Genomic DNA, 25,112 nt, shown 5'->3' with positions numbered 1-25,112 from the left:
TCATGTTCAACACTATTATTGCAACGTATTATTGCAATTATCCATGCAACTTAATATGTGACTAAGGGCTTGAATACTTATTGACTCAAGACATTGCAGCTTTTTGTTTATTAATCATTTGTAAACATTTCGAGAAAAAAAATATTGCACATAATTCCACTTTGACTTTAAAATCTAAATTGAAACAATTTTAAATTCAGCCTGTAACACAACAAAATATGGAAAAAGTCAAGGGGTTTGAATACTTTCTGAAGGCGGTGTATATTTGTAATAATGTAATCCAGTGAAGACGTTATGCACCATCCCCACCAGGCTGTAACCTTGGACTAGGACTCTCCCCTGGACACACACACACACACACACACACACACCTTTAGGTGCCCGTGTACGGATGAGGGAACAACTCTCTCAGCGGGACCGGAGACTACAGGATGGAACAACACGCGCTGGCGGGTGGGTGGGTCCGTGAGATTGATGCTCGTGTGAAAAAGGTCCAGCAAATATCGTGCAGCTCAGGTTTATTCATGCTTCTGCCTCCCACCATGGTCGCTCAGCTGGGGCACGCTGTAAATCCAGCTCCCGCCAAAACAAACTTCACATGTGGTCTTTCATCAAGTTGTCCTTTCATTTTTTGTCCTTTTATTGATTCTATAAGATAAGTTCTAGGCATTGATATTAACTGTAACAAGACATGGAGGTTATTATCTTTTTCATTGTTCTGGGTAGACCTAACTGTCCAGTGGTCTTGTTGTTTTTCTTCAATTCTTATTCAGGACAGTTCCTCTGATGTCCGTCGCGGCGGGAGCACGTGTATAGCGTTTCTCTCCTTGCAGGCGGACATGGCATGGCCTCACAGAGCGAAGCCGACATTATTCAGTCTAACCATTGGCCAACTTTGCCGACGCAAAATTGCGAGGAGCCAAGTCCACAATAAAGTGTCTGTTGTTCATTCTGATTTGTAAATAGGCTACCTCCACGCGTTCTAACAGTGAAATAACTTCCAGGCGTGTATCTTAGCCATCAGACATTTACATGAGAAAGTTGACAAAGGCTGAACAGTCGAGGAACCCTTAACAAGGGACCCATTTACAGTGAACAGGGTGAGAGAGAGAGAGAGAGAGAGAGAGAGAAAGGGTGGGAGGAGAAGCTGGGAGGAGAGTTGAATTAATGAATTAAAATGTCCTGAATCCAGTTGAGTGACTGAATAGGCTACTTTTTCATTTATAAGGAGAGACAAGTGAAAACTTGAGAGAAGAGGACAATTCAACTTCTGCATGATCCCGAGAACCATCACAGCTCCAGATGCAACGGGAGACATTGCAACTATTTTATGACATAATAACTCTGTAACGTTCCACCGGAACCGGTACTGACTGACACTCCAGTCTTAGAGCAACCATTGATTTATCTTTTGTAAATTCGGGATTAGATTAGTAGGCTACAGAAACTTGATGATTTTAACGTTTTTGTAAAAATGGTTTTATTGTTAGGCATATTACAATTATAATGGCAATATCTAGAACTACAATCAGGATGGAAATCTATACGCAACTTTCATTGTCTGTCTCGTGCTCATGCGTGTGAGAGAACTGTCAACAAGTTCGCATTGCTCCAATCCATGACGTCGAACTGAGTAAAAAGTCAACAAATAGGCAAATTGATCGTAACATACATTTTTTAAATGTGTTTTGGGGGATACAAACACTTTTAAAAGTCTCAAAATTGCATTCAACAATTGCAACAAAAGGTAAGTGATGACACGCACATTCTAATTCATGGGCCTAAATTCAGTTTGCTTTCATTAGCTTACTAGATCATCAACAATTATTTGATTATTGTTATCTTACAGAATACATAGAAGTTGTTAGCAGCAAAGCTAATTGTTGATTTTTCACCTGAGAGACAGCAGGGAGTTAAATCGATAGGGTCGAATATAAAAAGGCCAGCGCTTGATGAAAAGTTAGACCTATTAAGTTACAAAATGGAGTTAGGTATGTTTCACCCTCTTCATGAAGAGTAACCATAATAAGGAAATGAATTGGAACGCCATTTGGCTTAGTACGCAAAGAGGACATGGGCAGAGAGCACAGGTGCACCCACACACAGAGAACAGGATGAGTGCAGCCTATCAATGCTACTAAGCGGGTTAGTGTTTTTACGGTACTGGTTGGGCCCACTGTGTGTGTGGCACTTATACGTTGGAGCTGGAGTTTTTGGACACCTGTATGTGACTAAAATGACCGTTTAGCTTAGAGATGCTGGAATCACGTTTCTTCCTTTTTTCCCCCATCGTATCTTGTAAAATAATAGGTAGACATCATCTCAAGGGAAGTTTTCTTGTGACCGTTATTACGTTTTCAACATACTCTGCATTTTCAATTAATAAAAATGTAAGTATTTAGTAACAGTACTTGATTAGAATTTTATAACTTTGATTTACTTGTCACTTTGATTATTCATTTTCTTCCGGTTCCACTTTATATGAAGTACAAGTTATAAAAGCTATACAATTGCAAAAGGCTTCATAAGCACTACATAAATGCTACACAAATCATCTATAAGCACATGTCAAACTCTATAAATAGCGTATAAAGGGTGACATAACCATTCCCACTGTAGGCTGAATTGCCAAAGACACAAGGCATTATGCATGTTTATACACCCTTTATAGAGTATGACATAAACTTATAGATGATTTGTGAAGCATTTATGTAGTGTTTACGAAGCCTTTATGTCCACTGTAAAAAAGAACCCTGTTGTTTTTTGTTAACTTACTGGCAGTTACCTGTAACTTACTGTAAAAAGAAGTACAGTATGTTACCGTAAATGTACTTTTACGGTCTCTTTGGAAATTACGGTAACATACAGTACCTTTTTTACGATAATTTACAGGTAGCTGGCTGCAACTAAGCTCCCATAAAAACATAAACATATTTTTACAGTGTATGCTGTAAAAAGCTTTATAAGCTGTACTTTGTTTAAATCACATCAAATCAAATGACATGTTATTGGTCACATACACATGGTTAGCAGATGTTTATGCGAGTGTAGTGAAATGCTTGTGCTTCTAGTTCCGACAGTGCAGCAATATCTAACATGTAATCTAACAATTTCCCGAACATGTAATCTAGCATACTACCTAATACACAAAAATGGAAGTAAAGGAATGGAATACAAATATGTACATATAAATATATGGATGAGCAATGACAGAGCGGCATAGGCAAGATGCAATAGATGGTATAAAATACAGTATATACATAAGAGATGAGTAATCGCAAGATATGTAAACATTATTGAAGTGGCATTATTAAAGTGACTAGTGATCCATTTATTAAAGTGGCCAATGATTTCAAGTTTAAAGTGGGACCTCAGTCCCTCTCTAAAAGTGCAGAAGAATGAAGGCGTAAAAACCCGTTGCTGTAGACTGTATTAGCGTTGATAAGGGTTCTAACTCACACCTGTAGGAAGGCAACCTGACCCGGGACACGTTGAGGAAGATCACCATGGATACTGAGAGGGTGCCGACAAATGACCTCTGGCACCAACCCTGGCACTATAACATCAATCTCCTCCCTGGCACAATGATTAGAGTTTAAATTGGACATTCCAGAACACTCACTGGCTGCGGTTTGCAAGTGAAGTCTACAATGTGTAAAATGGACACTAAAGAGATGTAAAAAATTTAATTGGGATACATTAAATGCGTTAGATAAAGTCACTGTTAAGCTGTTTTATTTTCTCCCTCTGTGATTGCTCTTGTTATTGAAATGCTGGCAAGGGTCTACTAAAACGATTCAATGTATCTTGAATGTAGTGAACACACAGTGTGTGTAAGTAGCGAGGTCTAGGTAGCCTAGCGGTTAAGAGCTAGTAACCGAAAGGCTGCTGGTTCGAATCCCCCGGCCGACTAGGTGAAAAATCTGTCAATCTGACCTTGAGCAAGGCACTTAACGCTCTGGATAAGAGCGCCTGCTAAACCGTAAATGTAAAATGTACCTGAGTTACCCATGCAGGTACAGTGTGCAAGATGTGCTTGCTTCTCAAGTGTCAATTTGTGCGTAGTTTGAGTACCTGGAACCCCAATAGTTTGGTTAATGAAGAAGTTGTGCCAGTGCTTGTTTGCAGAGGCTGTGTGGGGATTTTTACACCTTATACTGTTCATGTGTAATATACAAGACTTGATTGTTGTTTGAATATGTCCGTTAGAGGTAATCAAGTGTTATAGAGGGGTGGTTGAGTATATGTAGGGTACATGAGACTCTCAAACTCATTCACATCACAACGACTGGAGCACAGGGCAGCAGCAAAGTATCTCCACTTCACACCTGGCTGGGTACATGTTGATTTAATGTTGAGAAGTAGTTTTTCTGTTTGCAGAGTCCTTTTAGTGTTATGGGGCAATTTTTGGAGTGTTTTCATGGGTTGCTCGGAGGTCGTTGGAGTGTTGTGTAGAGGTTGTTTGGAGAATTGGAATGGTGCACACAGAGAGACAGGAAGGAGTATGGTGGATCACACTGCTCAGGAATACTAATGAGTATCTTTTGTCACACCTCTCTCTCTCTCTCTCTCTCGATTCTCTCTCGATTCTCTTAATCCAAGTCCTCTTTCCCCTTTTCTGCCCCCTCACACACTTGAACTCATACTCACATAGGATCACTAAGTCACACAAACCAATGCGCGCACACACACACACTTTCTCCCTCTCTCTCACTCAGTCGTATTTTTCAATGGTGGCTTTTGTCCCTTTCATCTCTCTAAACAAAGGATTCTTGTGCACACAGGACAGAGTGAGAGAGAGATGGCGAGAAGGAGAAAGGGAGGAAAGGGAAGGGAAAGGGGGATACCTAGTCAGTTGTACAACTGAATGCATTCAACTGAAATGTGTCTTCCGCATTTAACCCAACCCCTCTTGATCACCACACGAAATCCGGATTGGACTTGACATGACATTTTAAGGCAGGATGGTAACAAACCCATGTAAATTGAGTCAACAAATCTTTTTTACATAATTTGATTCAAATGGAGAGAGAATATAGTGGAGAGGAAGACACAGAAGTGTTAAAAGGAATACTAAACCAAGGGAAAATAATAATAAAAATAATAATAATAGTAAGTGTTGTTTGGGAAGTATCAACATTGATAAATTGAGACGGCCGTGTTATGTATGTCGCTGTACATATGAATGTGTGTTTACTGTATGTGTGGGCGAGGCCTCAGTAGGGTTCAGAGGTCAGCTGTAAATGTACTCGGCCTATCACACACGCCTATCCGAAGCCCCGCCTCCCCAACCCCCCGCCCCCCATTTAGTATTCTGAGCACAGAAATCTACACAGATCCCTATTCATACTCACAGTGTGAGCTTCAGCACCAGAGAGAGATGAAGGGAGAGAGGGAGGGAGGGGGGAGGAAAGAGGGGGAGAGAGAATAGAGTAAGCGAGTGGGGACACAGAGAGAAAGGTCAGAAAGTAGAGAGCGTATCAGATCGCCTAGTTCTCTGCCTTTTGTTTTAGTTGGTTATTTTTTTATTGGTCTGGAAAGCAGAGGCAGGCAGGGACAAAAGGACCATTTAGCCAAGGAGAGAGAGAGAGAGAGAGAGAGAGAGAGAGAGAGAGAGAGAGAGAGAGAGAGAGAGAGAGAGAGAGAGAGAGAGAGAGAGAGAGAGAGAGAGAGAGAGAGAGAGAGAGAGAGAGAGAGAGATAGATATAGATGGAGAGAGTCCAGATGAGGATACAGAACAAAGTCCAGAAGGATGCTCTGGCCAAAGTCACACACAAACAGCAAGTCTCCATATCCCCAAGGAGAAAAAGAGGCCTCTTACTAGCCCTGATAGATAGCAGACAGAGGGTAGTGCATACGTCCCAGTACATCACTTCCTGCCACCCAGGACCTCTGTACCAGGCCGTATCAGGAAGGCCCTAAAAATTGTCAAGGACTCCAGCCACCCAAATCATAGACTGTTCTCTCTGCAACCGCACGGCAAGCGGTACTGGCGCAACAGGTCTAGGTCCAAAAGGCTCCTTAACAGCTTCTACCCCCAAGCCATAAGAGTCCTGAACAATTAATCAAATGGCTACCTGGTCTATTTGCATTTTTTACACTGCTGCTTCTAGCTGTTTATTATCTATGCAAAGCCACTTTACCCTACTTACATGTACATATTACCTCAATTACCTTGACTAACCTCTACCCCTGCACATTGACTCGGTACCGGTGCTCCCTGTATATAGCCTTGCTACTGTTATTTTATTGTGTTACTTTTTTTACTTTAGTATATTTAGTAAATATTTTCTTAACTCTTATTTTCTTAAAACTGCATTGTTGGTTAAGGGCTTGTAAGTAAGCATTTCACCGTGAAGTCTACACCCGTTGTATTTGGCACATGTGACAAGTAACATTGTATTTGGACAAGCTCTATTCTCCTGCTGTACTGCGTCCACAAAACACACCGCTTAATTCTCTGACACAGAAAAACATTTATTGGAAAGTGAAAATGAGATCATGTGACAGCTGATGAATGTCCCATTGGAGCTGCACATGGTAGTAGACTACTGGGGCAGTATGGGGCTAATTGTCAACGTGGTAAGGTCATAGTTTGAACTCTAAGTGTAAGGCAGTAAGACGATTGAAACGTTCATTTTTACTTCGTTAGGGAAAAAGGGATAATGAAAGAGAAATAGATTGTGTCAGGGATCAAAGCCCATTCATAAATGGCTGATCCATACCAGTGGAGGCTGCTGAGGGGAGGACGGCTCATAATAATGGCTGGAATGGAGTCAATGGAATGGTATGAACCACATGGAAACCATGTGGAAAACATGTGTTTGATGTATTTGATACAATTCCACTAATTCCGCTCCAGCCATTACCACGAGCCTGTCCCCAATTAAGTTGCCACCTGTGCTCCAGATAATAGGCTACATGTGGCTTTTCTGTTCCTGGTTTCGGATGGGGAAAAAGTAAGCCTTGTTTCTGTCCCTGTTGATCCAGCCAGCGTGATGTGCTGCAGACACATCTGAACGCCTTAGCATTATAGAGGGGCTTTTAAAATGAAAAGACAGCTGTGACTTGGCGCTGAAAGGGGGCTTTTACTTTGAAAGGGCAGCTGCTGCTCTCTCTGAAAAGAAAAGGATGAAGAGAGAGAGTGACAGAGAGTTTGGAGCACATTGACAGCCACAGGCCTGCATCTGTCCACTTGAAAAAGTGTGTCCGATTTATAATGTCCCTCTCTTTCTATCCCTTTCTTCATGTCTTCCTCCCCCACACCCCGAATGTTCCACTCCTGTCACCTCTTCCATTCCTCCCTTTAACAACCTCTCTCTTCCTTTCCTCTTTTCTCCTTTCTCACAAAATCTTTCCTACTTGGTTTTCATCAACTTTGACTTTGCACAATATTTATCTCTTCCTCTTCACCCCTCCTTCTCCTCACCCCCTCTCCCTCTCCATTTTTCTCCCGTTTCACTCCTCCTTCTCTTCATCTCTCTCCTGTTTCACTCCTCTCCCTCCTCACTCCTCTCCCTCCTCACCTCTCTCCCCTCCTCCTCCCCCCTCCTCACCTCTCTCCCTCCTCACCTCTCTCCCTCCTCTCCCTCCTCTCCCTCCTCACCTCTCTCTCCTCTCTCCCTCCTCACCTCTCTCCCTCCTCACCCCTCTCCCTCCTCTCCCCCTCCTCACCTCTCCCCCTCCTCACCTCTCCCCCTCCTCACCTCTCTCCCTCCTCACCTCTCTCTCTCTCCCTCCTCACCTCTCTCCCTCCTCACCTCTCTCCCTCCTCACCTCTCTCCCTCCTCACCTCTCTCCCTCCTCACCTCTCTCCCTCCTCACCTCTCTCCCTCCTCACCCCTCTCCCTCCTCACTCCTCTCCCTCTTCACTCCTCTCCCTCCTCACCCCTCTCCATCCTCACCTCTCTCCCTCTATTTCCCTCTTCATCTCTCTCTCGTTTCACTCCTCTCTCATTTCACTCCTCTCCCTCCTCACCCCTACTTCTCCTCACCCCTCTCCCTCCACACCCCAGTCCTCTCCCTCTTCACCTCTCTCTCTCTTCACCTCTCTCCCTCACTCTAATTTCCACCGTCACCCTCTTCCTTTCCCATTTATCCATTCTATCCCCCTTCACCCCCTACCTCACTCCTCCATCAACCCCCCCTCCCACCATCCCTCCCTTCTTCCCCTGATAAAGCTGCAGCCATGACGTCGGCCACTCCCCCCTCCTCGCGCGGCTCCTCCCCCCAGAAGGTGTGTCACTCCATGACACAGACGGAGGTTCTGAAGCCGCTGCTGGGGGCAGGGGGGACGGCAGGGGTGGGGGCGGCAGCGGTGGCAGGGGGGCAGCGGCGGCAGGGGGGCAGCGGCGGCAGGGGGGGCAGCGACGGCGGTCTGCGCGCTCCGACGGAGAAGGCGCGTTCTCTCCAAGGACGGGCACAGCAACGTGCACATCGAGCATGTGAGCGGGCGTGGGGCGATGTACCTGCGTGACATCTGGACGACCTTCCTGGACATGCAGTGGCGCTACAAGCTCTTCCTGTTCTCGGCCACCTTCGCCGGGACCTGGTTCCTGTTCGGGGTTCTGTGGTACCTGGTGGCGCTGGTGCACGGAGACCTGCTAGGTGAGGATGGAGGAAGGGGAGAGAGAGGGAGAGAGGGATGGGGGGAGAGAAGGTGGGAGGGGTTCTGTGGTACCTGGTGGCTCTGCTATGTGAGGATGGAGGGAAGGGAAAGAGAGGGAGAGACAGAATGCTAAGGCATTTGAGAGCAATGATACCTCAAAAACCAATACAATCAGTTGTACCTCCCCTATAATCTTCAACCCTGAGACCTTTTGCTTTCCATATCAATCTCACAACCTTGCCTCTCTCCCTCTGCCTCCCTTCTCCACCCCTCCCTCCAGAGTTTGACCCTCCGTCCAACCACACCCCGTGTGTGATGCAGGTGCAGACTCTGACAGGGGCGTTCCTCTTCTCACTGGAGTCGCAGACCACAATTGGCTATGGCTTCCGTTGCATCACAGAGGAATGTCCCGCTGCCATCATCCTCCTCATCCTCCAGCTGGTCATAACCATGGTGCTTGAGATCTTCATCACTGGAACCTTCCTCGCCAAGGTACCCTTCCCCTGGGCAGATCGATAAGATGTTCACTTTACCATCCATCACATTCATCGATAAAGTAAACCACCACTAAACAGTATGGATATACAGTATATCACTGAAAAATCTGGATCTACATGTCAAATTTTCAGTGCCCCGATATGTGACTCACCACCTGGATTCGGTCTTATGTAGCGAAATGTGAAATGGTGTTTTTTACATTGGGTAAAAGTAGAGACTCTGAGCTACAAAATTGTATATCATACATTGCATTTGAGGAACAATGGGAAAGTAATTCTTCTTGATCAACTTGTAATCTCACTTTTGAGAAAATCGCATTTGAATATTTTGGTTTCTAGTGAAGAGGTATTTTTTGTCTACACCCATTCAGCATCTTTCACACCCTCTTAAGCTTTAGCCCCACCCATCTCGTTTCACTCTCAGAGCGCACACTTGACGCTCTGGATAACACGAAAACAGCCTAACCAGCTCTGCTGGCAACAATTTCATGACGCTTTTTTGCAGACGTTTACTGACATCAGCCATATTCAACGGGTGTTGTACACACGTCACGTAATGTTAGCTAACGAGCCAGCCAGCTAACCTTGGCTAGTTAAACAACAATGAACAAAGTGCCAACACTGCCTAACATTAGGCTCTGACTAGAAAAGCAAACAGCTCTGGGAAACGAATAATAACGTTAGCTAACGAGCCAGCCAGCTAACATCAGCTAGTTAAACAACAATGAAGAAAGTGGCAACAATGCCACAGTGCTGGGAGCTAACCAACCAGGTTCAATGTTAGCTAGCTAACATTAGGCTCTAAATAGCTAACAGTACACTTTAGCTTGAAATGAAACCACTTTTTGTCAAAATTAAAAACGTGTAATATCTGAAAATGTAGCTAGCTAACGCTAGACTATGTTACCTGTATACATCAACATGCATCACGGACACGTCTCCCTGTCAGGAATGCCATACCACGGTTGCCCTTAGTTTGAAGATGTAATCCGGAGCCAGGTGTTTTCTCCATCTCTATAGCTATCATACTCTAATTCCACTGATTTCAAAACTTGATCCTCCAGAAAGTGGAGAGCAACACTTATGCAGCTCCACTTCAAAACATTTTTTTTTTAAAGGTGTGTTCGACGGGATTACCAACACAGACTGACGAGCTCAAATCGACAGAAGCCTTCTATATGGCAGACCAATCCTCTCTCCTCTCTCAGCATGTCCAGCCCACTCATTATCTCAGCCAATCATGGCTAGTGGGAAGGTTGCTTTCTTTTTTTGTGGCTTAACCAACAAGGCTCGTAATTGAACAATTTTATTCGTATTTACAGATGCCATACAAGTTTGTTATTAAGGCACATGAAAGTTCACATGTTCGAGAAGGAATTTCTGTAAAAAAACGCATTTTGATAAAAATAATATGATTTACGTTCAAACGGCTCTGCTGTGAAGTCGTGACTTGCGACATATGCCTAGTTTCCTAAATCGGGTCACATATGCACTGCATCCATCCATAGTCAACACATACAGCAGTGTTTATTATCCACCTCTCCCCCTCTCTCTCTCCCTCTCTCCCCCTCTCTCTCCCCACCTCTCTCTCCCTCTCTCTCCCCCCTCTCTCCCCCCTCTCTCTCTCTCCCCCCTCTCTCTCTCCCCCCTTTCTCTCCCCCTCTCTCTCCCCCCTCTCTTCCACCTCTCTCTCCCCCTCTCTCCCCCCTCTCTCTCTCCCCCTCTCCCTTTCTCCTCTTATCATTCTAACCCTCTATAACATGAATTATCTGCTGCCCTCTATCTCTCACTCAGGGTCAGAGTTATCTATATGTGTGTCTGTGTGTGTGTGTGTTTCTGTGTGCGTGTGTGTGTTGGGGGCGGAGGTTAAGATGATAGGAAGTTCATGCCCTGTATGTATTGATAAGGAGACTTACAGCAGGCTGTGCAGCACCGGATATGTTGCAGAGAGCATTGTGGGAAGTGTAGTTCATCATGCTACACTGTGTGGCTTTGACACACTCTTCCTCATTGTACTCAGGTGGCGCGGCCCAAGAAGAGAGGAGAGACAGTGAAGTTCAGCCAGTACGCTGTGGTGTCCAATCACGAGGGCCGACCCTGCCTCATGATCCGTGTGGCTAACATGCGCAAGAGCCTGCTGCTGGGCTGCTCGGTAGAGACACAGTTTGTGTGTATATGTGTGTGTGTGTGTGTGTGTGTGTGTGTATGACGCATTTGTCATTTTCCATCGACGCTCCTCTTTTTAGAATTCTTGCACATGTCCCCTAACCAAATGACTCCATTTGGCTCCTAGGTGACGGGGAAGTTGCTCCAGTCGTCCCAGACCAAGGAGGGGGAGACGGTGCGTCTGGACCAGAGGAACGTTCCCTTCCAGGTGGACACGTCCAGCGACAGCCCCTTCCTCATCCTCCCCCTCACCTTCTACCACATCATAGACGACAGCAGCCCACTCAGAGCCTGGGCTGCCAAGGGTAGGAATGATTACATACAGTAGCTTAATGTTCACAATGCCAGTTATTTGTGTTGTGTGTTCTTCTTCAATTGGTCCTATTTCATATTAGTGCCCTAAAAGATGGTTCCTAGGCACTACAGTGTAACATACTAACTTAGTTTAACATTTACAACGAGGGTTATTTGTGTTTCGTGTTCTCCTTCAATTGGTCCTATTTCATGACCTAAAACTTGATAGTCACCAGTTCCATAGCCAGGTATAGTGTAGTTACGGTCTAGTGTTCTTGTCCAATTGGTCCAATTTGATATTACTGTAAGTGGCCTAAGACATGGTAGTAAAATAGACAGGCAGGTTCAGTGTTAAGTTGTAGTGGTGGTGTAGTGAACTATAGTACCTTACAGTCTGTGTAAAGTATGTGAAGTTGTTACTATAGTTGACCATGTCCCATGTCTTAATCACCAGCAGGACGAAAGGGCCAGCCGGGGTGTGGGAACGGAAAGCCATCCGTGTGGAGAGAAAGAGATTAAAGGTCACTGCTGTGATGGATAGAGGGCATTTGGAACAGGGCCAGGACAGTAGAGGATGAGGGAGGGAAGTGTTGGGTGGATAGTAGGGAACATCATTATAAGAATTTGTACACTGCAAATTGACCACAACTAAGCCAAAAAAGTGATTGTATTTGAAAATAACCTTTTTGCCGATCCCTGTTGTAGAGGGTTGTGTGTGTGTTTGCGTGCGTGCGTGCGTGCATACTGTGTATGTGAATGCGTGTGTAAAGTTGTGGCCAAAAGTTTTGAGAATGACACAAATATTAATTTCCACAAAGTTTGCTGCTTCAGTGTCTTTAGATATTTTTGTCAGATGTTACTATGGAATACTGAAGTATAATTACGAGCATTTCATAAGTGTCAAAGGCTTTTACTGACAATTACATGAAGTTGATGCAAGGAGTCAACATTTGCAGTGTTGACCCTTCTTTTTCAAGACCTCTGCAATCCGCCCTGGCATGCTGTCAATTAACTTCTGGGCCACATCCTGACTGATGACAACCCATTCTTGCATAATCAATGCTTGGAGTTTGCCAGAATTTGTGGGTTTTGTTTGTCCACCCGCCTCCTGGCCATGGACCCAAAATATCGATGTTTTGTTCCCCGAGCCACTTAGCTATCACTTTTGCCTTATGGCAAGGTGCTCCATTATGCTGGAAAAGGCATTGTTCATCACCAAACTGTTCCTGGGTGGTTGGGAGAAGTTGCTCTCGGAGGATGTGTTGGTTCCATTCTTTATTCATGGCTGTGTTCTTAGGCAAAATTGTTAGTGAGCCCACTCCTTTGGCTGAGAAGCAACCCCACATATGAATCGTCTCAGGATGCTTTACTGTTGGCATGACACAGGACTGATGGTAGCGCTCACCTTGTCTTCTCCGGACAAGCTTTTTTTCCGGATGCCCCAAACAACCGGAAAGGGGATTCATCAGAGAAAATGACTTTACCCCAGTCCTCAGCAGTCCAATCCCTGTACCTTTTTGCTTCTTTGCTGCCCTTCTTGACACCAGGCCATCCTCCAAAAGTCTTCGCCTCACTGTGCGTGCAGATGCACTCACACCTGCCTGCTGCCATTCCTGAGCAAGCTCTGTACTGGTGGTGCCCCGATCCCGCAGCTGAATCAACTTTAGGAGACGGTCCTGGCGCTTGCTGGACTTTCTTGGGCGCCCTGAAGCCTTCTTCACAACAATTGAACCGCTCTCCTTGAAGTTCTTGATGACCCGATAAATGGTTGATTTAGGTGCAATCTTACTGGCAGCAATATCCTTGCCTGTGAAGCCCTTTTTGTGCAAAGCAATGATGACGGCACGTGTTTCCTTGCAGGTAACCATGGATGACAGAGGAAGAACAATGATTCCAAGCAGCACCCTCCTTTTGAATCTTCCAGTCTGTTATTCAAACTCAATCAGCATGACAGAGTGATCTCCAGCCTTGTCCTCGTCAACACTCACACCTGTGTTAACGAGAGAATCACTGACATGATGTCAGCTGGTCCTTTTGTGGCAGGGCTGAAATGCAGTGGAAATGTTTTTGGGGGGATTCAGTTTATTTGCATGGCAAATAGGGACTTTGCAATTAATTGCAATTCATCTGATCAATCTTCATAACATTCTGGAGTATATGCAAATTGCCATCATACAAACTGCTGCAGCAGACTCTGTGAAAATGTATGTTTGTGTCATTCTCAAAACTTTTAGCCACGACTCTACACAGCAAATCAGCCAGTGTTGATTCAGAGGTTAAAATCACTCTGTTAGAGTGAAATTAAAACTCATTGGTGTAAAAGAACCCCCAGTGTTGATGTTAATAATCAGAGCTAATGTTTTACACTGTGGAGAGTAAAACAGTCCCATCAAAACCACACCCATCATTATCAGATTTCCCAGAATGCACTACTGTGTTTTGCATGTAGATTGACTGATTGAATAATGTTATGCTACACAAAGATAACATACATTTTTCTAAACTAATCAAATTAGTTAATTAGATTTAATGCACCTGTTAATGAAATGGTTGTTCCAGTTTAAATGGTTTAGGTAGTCTCCTTTATCAATTTCCATTATCCCAACAGTCTTTCTGAATGAGGGTTGAGGGTGAATAAAAATTCCAACTGTTGAATATCCTAGCTCTGTCTCGATTCCAATAGGAATTACACATCCATCACTTTGCAAACCAGCATAATGTGACTTGCAGGCCTGACGTGGCCTGTAAACCAAGAGTTTCCTAACACCACTGTGCTAGGGTAAAACTAAGCAATCAAAGCAAGGCCTTATAATATATGTAAGTACTATATATTGCCAAAGTTTCATTTTAATTATAACATTCGCCTAGGAACTTACTAGGTGAAACCCACAGGCCTTAAAAAAAGGAATGAATTCAACAACCATGTCTGTGTCACTAACAAATACAGTCATGGGTGGTAAACTCGACAATTCACTCAAAAAGAAAAGACACCCTGGTAAAAATGCAAATGAGACTTTACACCATGCACCATTTCATTATAGTTCACTCCAGCGTAGAGTGAAATACCTATTAGTTCACTCCAGTGTAGTGACATTTTTGGGGTCTGGGGGATGACACCGGGAGAGGGGTCTCTCTCTCTCCATCTCTGTGTATGTCAGTGGAATGTGTGTGAGTGGGTGCCAGGGCTTCTCATTAAAAGACAATGGGGTACAGTCTGATACCGTGAGGGGTGCTGACATACAGCTGGGGGGGATCCTCTTACAGGATGGCAGGCCTCTCATCCCCACTAACCACAGAGCTATTACTGACCCATCCTGATCCCTGATCTACCTCTCTACTCCTTCACTGCTCTCTCTCTCCTTCTCTCTCCCTCTTGTTCTCTCTCTCCCCCCTTCTCTCTCTCTCTGTAATGGGTTTCTATGGAGTTGAGCCTCAAACTCCTCTTGTTAAATTGACTGTGGTCAGATTGTATGGCATTGTGTTACTGTACACGTAACGTTTATTTAATGATGCCTGATCCCAGAGAACACTCCATTTGGCTTTTGGCTTCACACTGTGTACCTTGAAAATGTAAGTAATATCTGCAAAAATTGTAATACTATCTTAAAGTAGCATAATACTGTTACTAGAAGAATCTAAATACTAACAGTACATAATGCTACGACAATAGCCCCTGCACTATCTACGAATCTATCTTCTAATCCGGCCTCCTCTCACGGCAGCTCTCAAATCCTCATGATGCATTTCTGTGGAAATATCTGCAGCTCTTTTGGGGCACACGGACGGGGAGTTGGGGATTTTGCCAAATACGGTGGGACACTGTCAGGAGTTTCAGTAAGGGCTTACAATGAGTGCACTAACGTGAATCCCCTCAGTACACTGTAGTTGTTAACAGGAGTGAGAAGAGAGGAGCAGAGAGGTTGTAAAGGCTGTTCAGAAGAGCACCGTCAGGACTGTTCAAACCAGTAGTCAAGAACAACATTAGAGACTGAATAGACTAGACAGTCTACCATATCATGCATTGTGTGTGCTTGTCTATGTGCATTCGTGTGTGTGTGTGATATTTGTGCGTGCGCGTTCGTATATGTGTGTGTGTGTGTGTGTGTGTGTGTGTGTGTGTGTGTGTGTGTGTGTGTGTTACGAAGTGAGAACAGTACTGGGTCCAGATTAGAGTTAAGGGCTGTTTTCACAGATGATATAGACTGACCAGGTGAATCCAGGTGAAAGCTATGATCCCTTATTGATGTCACCTGTTAAATCCACTTCAATCAGTGTAGATGAAGGGGAGGAGACAGGTTAAAGAAGGATTTTTAAGCCTTGAGACAATTGAGACATGGAAGGTGCAAAAATGTTTAATTAAATGTAGTTGAATGTTTACCAGCATTTGTAACTTGAGTCTGATAATTATCTCTACAAAACAGTTAATCTCATAAAAACTCATAAAAACAAAAATACTTGCTTGATATATGTTTTCCAGTTTCTTAAAATACTTAGCAAATGCAACTGATTTCTATGTGAAAACTGAAATGGTCTATTCCTTCCTTTTCCATTTCAGCAGACACTCTTATCCAGAGCAATTAACAGTAGTGAGCGCATATATTTTCATAATTTTTTGTACTGGTCCCCCGTGGGAATTAAACCCACAACCCTAGTGTTACAAGCACCATGCTTTACCAACTGAGCCACATCATCACAAACCACTTGATGTCTCAATGTACTCAGTTACTGTATTGAATGTTGTTTTTCTTCATGGTGATGGAAAGTCTACAGGTTCTAACCTAGATGACCAGCCTATATACAATACAGTAATGTACATTTGCATGAAGCGGTTTGTAAGGAGAGTAAATTAAAACTGCACAAAAAGTGGTTGTTTTCCATGTTATTTCATCAAGACAAATGTTAATTTGAGGTGGATGCCCATAACTTTGCAACTTTTAATGTAAATGTTTGAGAACAGGGTTTTGTTCTTTCTGTATTCAGGGAAGTTAGGAACCAATATACACAGGCAGTTAGAAAAGCTAAGTCTAACTTTTTCAAGCAGAAATGTTCATCCTGTAGCACAAACTCAAAAAAGTTCTGGGGCACTCTAAAGTCCATGGAGAATAAGAGCGCCTCCTCCCAGCTGCCCACTGCACTGAGGCTAGAAAACACTGTTACAACCAATAAATCCACTATAATTGAGAATTTCAATAAGCATATTTCGGCTGGCCATGCTTTCCACCTGGCTACCCCTACCCCGATCAATAGCCATGCACCCCCACAGCAACTTGCCCAAGCCTCCCCATTTCTCCTTCACCCAAATCCAGATAGCTGATGTTCTGAAAGAGCTGCAAAATCTGGACCCATACAAATCAGCTGGGCTAGACAATCTGGACCCTCTCTTTCTAAAATGATCTGTCGAAACTGTTGCAACCCCTATTACTAGCCTGTTCAACCTCTCTTTCTTATCGTCCAAGATTCCCAAAGATTGGAAAGCTGCTGCGAGACACTCTAGACCCAAACTGCTACAGACCTATATCTATCCTACCCTGCCTTTCTAAGGTCTTCAAAAGCCAAGTTAACAAACAGATTACCGACCATTTTGAATCCCACCGTACCTTCTCCACTATGCAATCTGGTTTCAGAGCTGGTCATGGGTGCACCTCAGCCACGCTCAAGGTCCTAAACGATATCATAACCGCCATCGATAAGAGACATTACTGTGCAGTCGTATTCATTGACCTGGCCAAGGCTTTCGACTGTCAATCACCACATTCTTATCGGCAGACTCAACAGCCTTGGTTTGTCAAATGATTGCCTCGCCTGGTTCACCAACTACTTCTCTGATAGAGTTCAGTGTGTCAAATCGGAGGGCCTGTTGTCCGGACCTCTGGCAGTCTCTATGGGGGTGCCACGGGGTTCAGTTCTCTTGCTGCTGGTGATTCTCTGAATCACCTCTACGCAGACGACATCATTCTGTATACCTCTGGCCCTTCTTTGGACAGTGTGTTAACTAACCTCCAGACGAGCTTAAATGCCATACAACTCTCCTTCCGTGGCCTCCAACTGCTCTTAAATGCAAGTAAAACTAAATGCATGCTCTTCAACCGATCGCCGCCTGCACCTGCCCGCCCGTCCAGCATCACTACTCTGGATGGTTGTGACTTGGAATATGTGGACAACTACAAATACCTAGGTGTCTGGTTAGACTGTAAACTCTCCTTCCAGACTCACATGAAGCATCTCCAATCCAATATTAAATCTAGAATCGGCTTCCTATTTCGCAACAAAGCATCCTTCACTCATGCTGTCAAACATACCCTCGTAAAATTAACTATCCTACCGATCTTCGACTTTGGCGATGTAATTTACAAAATAGCCTCCAACACTCTACTCAACAAATTGGATGCAGTCTATCACAGTGCCATCCGTTTTGTCACCAAAGCCCCATATACTACCCACCACTGCAACCTGTACGCTCTCTTTGGCTGGCCCTCGCTTCATTCTCGCTGCCAAACCCACTGGCTCCAGGTCATCTACAAGTTTCTGCTAGGTAAAGCCCCGCCGCCTTATCTCAGCTCACTGGTCACCATAGCAGCACCCACCTGTAGCACGCGCTCCAGCAGGTATATCTCACTGGTCACCCCTAAAGCCAATTCTTACTTTGGCCGCCTTTCCTTCCAGTTCTCTGCTGCCAATGACTGGAACGAACTGCAAAAAAATCACTGAAGCTGGAGACTCATATCTCCCTCATTAGCTTTAAGCACCAGCTGTCAGAGCAGCTCACAGATCACTGGACCTGTACATAGCCCATCTGTAAATAGCCCATCCAACTACCTCATCCCCATACTGTTATTTATTTATTGATCTTGCTCCTTTGCACCCCAGTATCTCTACTTGCACATTAATCTTCTGCACATCTACCATTCCAGTGTTTAATTGCTATATTGTAATTACTTTAACATCGTGGCCTATTTATTGCCTTACCTCCCTTATCCTACCTCATTTGCACACACTGTATATAGACATTTTCCACTGTATGTTTGTTTGTTCGATGTGTAACTCTCTGTTGTTGTATGTGTCGAACTGCTTTGCTTTATCTTGGCCAGGTCGCAGTTGTAAATGAGAACTAGTTCTCAACTAGCCTACCTGGTTAAATAATGGTGAAATAAAATTTTAAAAAATCCATTAGAATGATGATTGCAGAGAAAGGAACAGGGCAACAACTCTTACAATTCCAACTATTGAATCCTGCAAGGTACTGTTCTTAATTATACAACTTCCATTTTTGCCAAAGCAGAGATGCTGAAATGTTTTTATTGGGCAGCTAATACATCCTGTAAAGGTCCAGTGCACTACTTTTGTGAACAAATATATATCTTTGAAAATAATGTTTTTTGGTATAATACATTTTTTTCATTCAGATTTTTAAGGGGGTGCAGCACCCTCAGCACCCCTACTTCCCGCGGATATGGGATTGTGTATGTGTGCCATTCAGAGTGTGAATGGAACACTTTTGATACCTTGTAGAGTCCATGTCCTGACATATTGAGGCTGTTCTGAGGGGGGAAAAAAGGGTGTAACTCAAGGCAGCAGCTACTCTTCCTGTGGTCCGGCAAAATTAAGGCAGTTGCGCAGTGTGCTTGAAGGGGGTGTGTATCTTTACTGTTTGTGTGCTTGATGTTCATTATCAACCTATATAGGCCTTTGTGGTGCAGCTACAGTGGGGCAAAAAAGTATTTAGTCAGCCACCAAATTGTGCAAGTTCTCCCACTTAACAAGATGAGAGAGGCCTGTAATTTTCATCATAGGTACACGTCAACTATGACAGACAAAATGAGAAAAAAAATCCAGAAAATCACATTGTAAGATTTTTAATGAATTTATTTGCAAATTATGGTGGAAAATATGTTTTTGGTCACCTACAAACAAGCAAGATTTCTGGCTCTCACAGACCTGTAACTTCTTCTTTAAAGGCCCCTCTGTCCTCCACTCGTTACCTGTATTAATGGCACCTGTTTGAACTTGTTATCAGTATAAAAGACACCTGTCCACAACCTCACACAGTCACACTCCAAACTCCACTATGGCCAAGACCAAAGAGCTGTCAAAGGACACCAGAAACAAAATTGTAGACCTGCAGCAGGCTGGGAAGACTGAATCTGCAATAGGTAAGCAGCTTGGTTTGAAGAAATCACCTGTGGGAGCAATTATTAGGAAATGGAAGACATACAAGACCACTGATAATCTCCCTCGATCTGGTTCTCCACGCAAGATCTCACCCCGTGGGGTCAAAATGATCACAAGAACGGTGAGCAAAAATCCCAGAAGCACACAGGGGGACCTAGTGAATGACCTGCAGAGAGCTGGGACCAAAGTAACAAAGCCTACCATCAGTAACACACTACACCGCCAGGGACTCAAATCCTGCAGTGCCAGACGTGTCCCCCTGCTTAAGCCAGTACATGTCCAGGCCCGTCTGAAGTTTGCTAGAGAGCATTTGGATGATCCAGAAGAGGATTGGGAGAATGTCATATGGTCAGATGAAACCAAAATAGAACTTTTTGGTAAAAACTCAACTCGTCGTGTTTGGAGGACAAAGAATGCTGAGTTGCATCCAAAGAACACCATACCTACTGTGAAGCATGGGGGTGGAAACATCATGCTTTGGGGCTGTTTTTCTGCAAAGGGACCAGGACAACTAATCCGTGTAAAGGAAAGAATGAATGGGGCCATGTATCGTGAGATTTTGAATGAAAACCTCCTTCCATCAGCAAGGGCATTGAAGATGAAACGTGGCTGGGTCTTTCAGCATGACAATGATCCCAAACACACCGCCCGGGCAACGAAGGAGGGGCTTCGTAAGAAGCATTTCAAGGTCCTGGAGTGGCCTAGCCAGTCTCCAGAACTCAACCCCATAGAAAATCTTTGGAGGGAGTTGAAAGTCTGTGTTGCCCAGCGACAGCCTCAAAACATCACTGCTCTAGAGGAGATCTGCATGGAGGAATAGGCCAAAATACCAGCAACAGTGTGTGAAAACCTTGTGAAGACTTACAGAAAACGTTTGACCTGTGTCATTGCCAACAAAGGGTATATAACAAAGAATTGAGATAAACTTTTGTTATTGACCAAACACTTATTTTCCACCATAATTTTCAAATAAATTCATTAAAAATCCTACAATGTGATTTTCTGGATTTTTTCTCTCATTTTGTCTGTCATAGTTGAAGTGTACCTAGGATGAAAATTACAGGCCTCTCTCATCTTTATAAGTGGGAGAACTTGCACAATTGGTGGCTGACTAAATACTATTTTGCCCCACTGTATTTGTGCGTACAGTAAGTGTGTGGGGTGTGTTTTGTGTTTAAGAGAGTGTACATGTATGTGGTAGAAGGCTTCTGTCAATGGACTCTGTTTATATCTCCACTTTAACTTGGGTTTTACGCTCGGAAGTGATCAGAGAATTTAGTCCATCTATTTTGTGATCTGGATTTAGAAGCGAAGTCGGTCCATGTTGGAAAGTAAAGATGATCCTTTTATTGCTATTATCCCATTCTTGCTTTTAGTGATAATGGATATGAATCTTTTTCCTTCTGTCTGTGTCCTATGCTTGGAAGTGACCGTGGAATTTAGAATGAATCCGATTTGTGATCTGGATTCAGTAGAGAAATCAGACAGTATCTTTAGAAATAGCGTTTAGCCTTTTATTGTTATATCCAAATGTTTTTTTAATGGCTCTGTAGTGCTAAATTTGTATCTTTCATTCACTCTACCTGTGTTCTAGGAGGGGGATGGACGGATCCGGATCTGGCAGACTTTGAGCTGCTGGTGATCATGAGTGCCACGGTGGAGCCCACCTCTGCCACCTGCCAGGTGCGCACCTCCTACCTGCCTGATGAGATCCTGTGGGGGTACGAGTTCCCCCCCGTGGTCTCCCTGTCCCCGTCTGGGAAGTATGTGGCGGACTTCACCTTCTTCGACAAGGTGGACAAAATGAAAACCCCGCCCCTCTTCAAACAGGCCCCCCCCCCCAGCCCGGCCATGCACTTGTCCCGCAGTAGCAGAGGGGGCGCAGAGAAAGGGGCGGACCCAGAGAAGATGAAACTAGAGGAGAGCTATCGAGGGGAGGAGAGGGGGAGGGGCAGGGGGAGAGACAGTAGCCCCCTCAGTGTCCGTATCAGTAATGTATAGAGAGAGAGAGAGGATGGAGGGAAAGAGAGAGAGAGAGAGAGAGCATGAATGAGATGGAATGAGAGAGTTATGAGAAAGGAGAAAAGAGAGGAGACTGTATGGAGATTGATAAATTATCAAGTGAGAATAAAGAGTTGAATGAAAGAGAGACGAGCTGCTCCTCTGTTGGGAAATGTGAACACACACACACGCTCCTTTTTCGGACTTGATGCGAATATATCGCCCCCTTGTGGTTGGTAAGGATTCAACAGGTGATAACCTTCAAAGGATCAAAATACATCCCATTTGTGTCTACTGTCCTGTAATCAAAGACGGACCAAGAAAGCTTTTTAAACTTAATTTGTCTGTATTTTTTATAAGAAGACTTGTGTGACTGGAAAGGTCAAGGTTGACTGGTTTACCAGGACAAAACATGGTTCACGAGGACATAATCAAAAGAACCATGCAGTGGAGGCTGCTGAGGGGAGGACGGCTCATAATAATGGCTGGAACAGAGTAAATGGAATGGCATCACATGGAAACCATGTGTTTGATGTATTCGATAACATTCCACTTATTCCACTCCAGCCATTACCACAAGCCCATCTTCCCCAATTAAGGTGCCACCATCCTCCTGTGGAATCATGGTACTGTTACTGTTTTTAACACAGAAAGGTACTCTGTCTGCAGGACATGAGAGTGGAAATACTGCAGAAAAAAAATTACATTTTTCTTGAAGGATTTTGATTGAATATATGATATTGTATGCATACTGTATGTATCGGTCCATAACGATGCGATATCCAGCAGTACTTATTCATCTGAGTATATGCTTAGCAGGGTTGTGGTCCATTCCATTTAAATTCCGGTCAATTCAGAAAGTAAACCAAATTCCAATTCCAAATTGTCATTGTCACTCATTGAAAAGCACTGAAGAGAAATGAAATTGGAATTTCAGTGTACTTCCTGAATTGACTAGAATTGAAATGTAATTCATTCCAACCCTGATGTTTAGTGTTTCTGTTATTTTTTTATTATTTTTCACAGGAATATATGTATTGGAGATGTATGTTAACAATACTAAAAGCACTTTAACTTGGTGGTGTATGTGTACACAAGCATGTTTATATGTTTCAGTCAATGTGCGTGCGAGACAGCATGTATGTGTGTTTTAACATATGCATGTTCATATGTATGTACTTGTTATTCATCCTTAGACTGTACTTCAATACCTGATCACTCCAGTGGTCCTTCTAAAACGTGCCACTAAACTGTGCCTTTTGATGTGCCAGTGTCTGTGCAGTCGAGCATCAGATTTCAATATCATATGGTGTGGTTAGCTGACATGTTAAACACCTATCCACTCGTTGTGAGATCTGGCAGGCGTCTGCAATGAAGTCAGGCAAGAATGCTACCATTGCCTGTGATTGGTTATAATGTGTTGGCCAGGCCAGGTCCCATCTGTAATACTGCAACCTCATCACCCTAACAGATAATATACTATGAAGTGTTGCCCAGGCCAGGTCCCATCTGTAATACTGGAACAGATAATATACAATGAAATGTCTGTTTTTAATAAAAGTGCAGATTTACAACAGCTCTGTATTGGCCCGTCTCTGTCAAACAAAACCCACACACCTGTGTCAGTTTCCGTGAAACCAGCACTGAAGGAAACATGCACTAAAGATATACCACATGGTTTTTGTTGCTGTACACTAGCACAATGCACTCTGAATCCCAGTGCCGCAGGTAGGGGAGAACCGGGACAAAAGTTAAAATTGTTGTTTTTTCCCCCCTAGAGAACGATGGAGCTAGAGCTCTCAACGTTTTCTAGCATGAGAGCTACTCATTTTATTCTTGCTTTCAAATAGGCACATTCTCCTCTTCTCTTCTCCCCTGCAACTCTTCCTCGGGTCCTTAGTGCACTACTTTCTCTTGTACACTATGTTTTCTGTCAATATACCTGGTAAATAATGGTTAATAAACAACTCTAATGGGGGTCCTGTAAAATCTTTGATTTCTTTCCCAAATTTTGTTTTCTCAGTAGTATTTATCCTGGTTTTAGATTTTTTTTAAATCACTCTCAAAATTACAATTGTTCATAGAGGAACAACGAAATTGGATGTTCTGAGTCCATGTCAATGCTTAAACCACACCAGAAGAGACATTTTTTTAGGCCTGGAAGAAAACTAAAACATTTGGAGTGTAATTCCCATCTGGGTCGTTAATTGCGCATCTAGTGTGCCATCTAATGTGCAGGTCTTGAGATGGTTTTGTACTGCTGCTGCTCATTTAACGGCAAAGTTTGCTACTAACAAATAATATATACAAATGAAATACTTACTTCTGCCAGGTAAGCAGGCTTTGCAATTAAAGTTTAATTGAGAAAGTTTTGGGGAAAGTGTTTCTGTCAGCCCACAAGATGGTTATCACATTACAGTGGCAATTTTAGCATGTCCATCCTGGTTGGGCAAACAACCCATTCTCTTTTAGATGCATGCCAGCGAAGCCACTACACAACTCTAAACAATACATGAAATGCACTATAACTGTGACAAACGGTGCCCACAAACGTTTAGGGTCTACATCAAGCTGTCCAGAGAGTGGAGCTTATGGCTGACTTGCTTAAAAAAATATGGTTTCTGTTGACTTGTGTAACTGGGTAAGAGCAGCATTCTCCTTCAATAATAATGAATGGCGACATGAGTTTTGACTTTGAACCATACACAAACGTTATTACATTCATGTTCAGTAAATTCACTATGTTTGTTCTTATATAATTAACACTTACCTCCAAGTATAAGCAAGTGCACGCAAACGAGCTGCGATGAGGTAGACCTATTCGTTCAGCTATTTCGAAATGGATAGCGACAGAAATTCAATGTTAGTTCAGATAAACTCAGCAATTTAGCCTTAACTTTATTACTCTTTAAGTCACCACAGAGAGAGAGAGTGAGAGAGCGACCAGCGGTTAGCCTATCATTTGAAATATTTGATTAGGTCTATGTGGTCTAAAAAAGGTAGGACAATACAATCACGAGGATCCACTTTTATAGACAATAAACAGATGCACTGACAGCACATTGCGCAAAAAAATAAAATAATCGCAATATGGACTGTAATTACATGGGTCTAATACTGAACTTTTTTATTGAACAAAAATATTTGAATAGGAAGAGACTGTCACTGGCAAACATGGTTACGAGGAGGGGATACTATAATATGTTGTTGGATCTGTAACTTCAATTTGTAAGTCGCTCTGGATAAGAGCGTCTGCTAAATGACTTAAATGTAAATGTAACGTACCACCCTCCTCGTGGAGAAAAGGACCAGAGCTCATTATAACGCACTAAGTAAGAAAACAATTAAATGCATCATTCTAGCATTGCCTAAAATTA

General features: G+C 43.5%; 1 protein-coding gene across 1 annotated transcript; it reads left to right on the top strand.

Annotated features, from left to right (window-relative positions):
- Positions 1-228: 228 nt before the first annotated feature.
- Positions 229-23,311, top strand: LOC106578022 (ATP-sensitive inward rectifier potassium channel 10). Its single transcript, XM_082965226.1, has 7 exons — positions 229-1,747; positions 8,181-8,306; positions 8,380-8,607; positions 8,889-9,100; positions 11,126-11,257; positions 11,399-11,576; positions 21,329-23,311. The coding sequence occupies exons 2-7, from the start codon at positions 8,189-8,191 to the stop codon at positions 21,733-21,735; spliced, it is 1,275 nt and encodes a 424-aa protein (XP_082821352.1). The 5' UTR covers positions 229-1,747; positions 8,181-8,188; the 3' UTR covers positions 21,736-23,311.
- Positions 23,312-25,112: the final 1,801 nt, after the last annotated feature.

The sequence above is a fragment of the Salmo salar genome, chromosome 18, assembly GCF_965601325.2.
Source record: "Salmo salar chromosome 18, fSalSal1, whole genome shotgun sequence".
Taxonomy (NCBI): Eukaryota; Metazoa; Chordata; class Actinopteri; order Salmoniformes; family Salmonidae; genus Salmo; species Salmo salar.
This window is presented reverse-complemented; position numbering and strand designations above follow the sequence as displayed.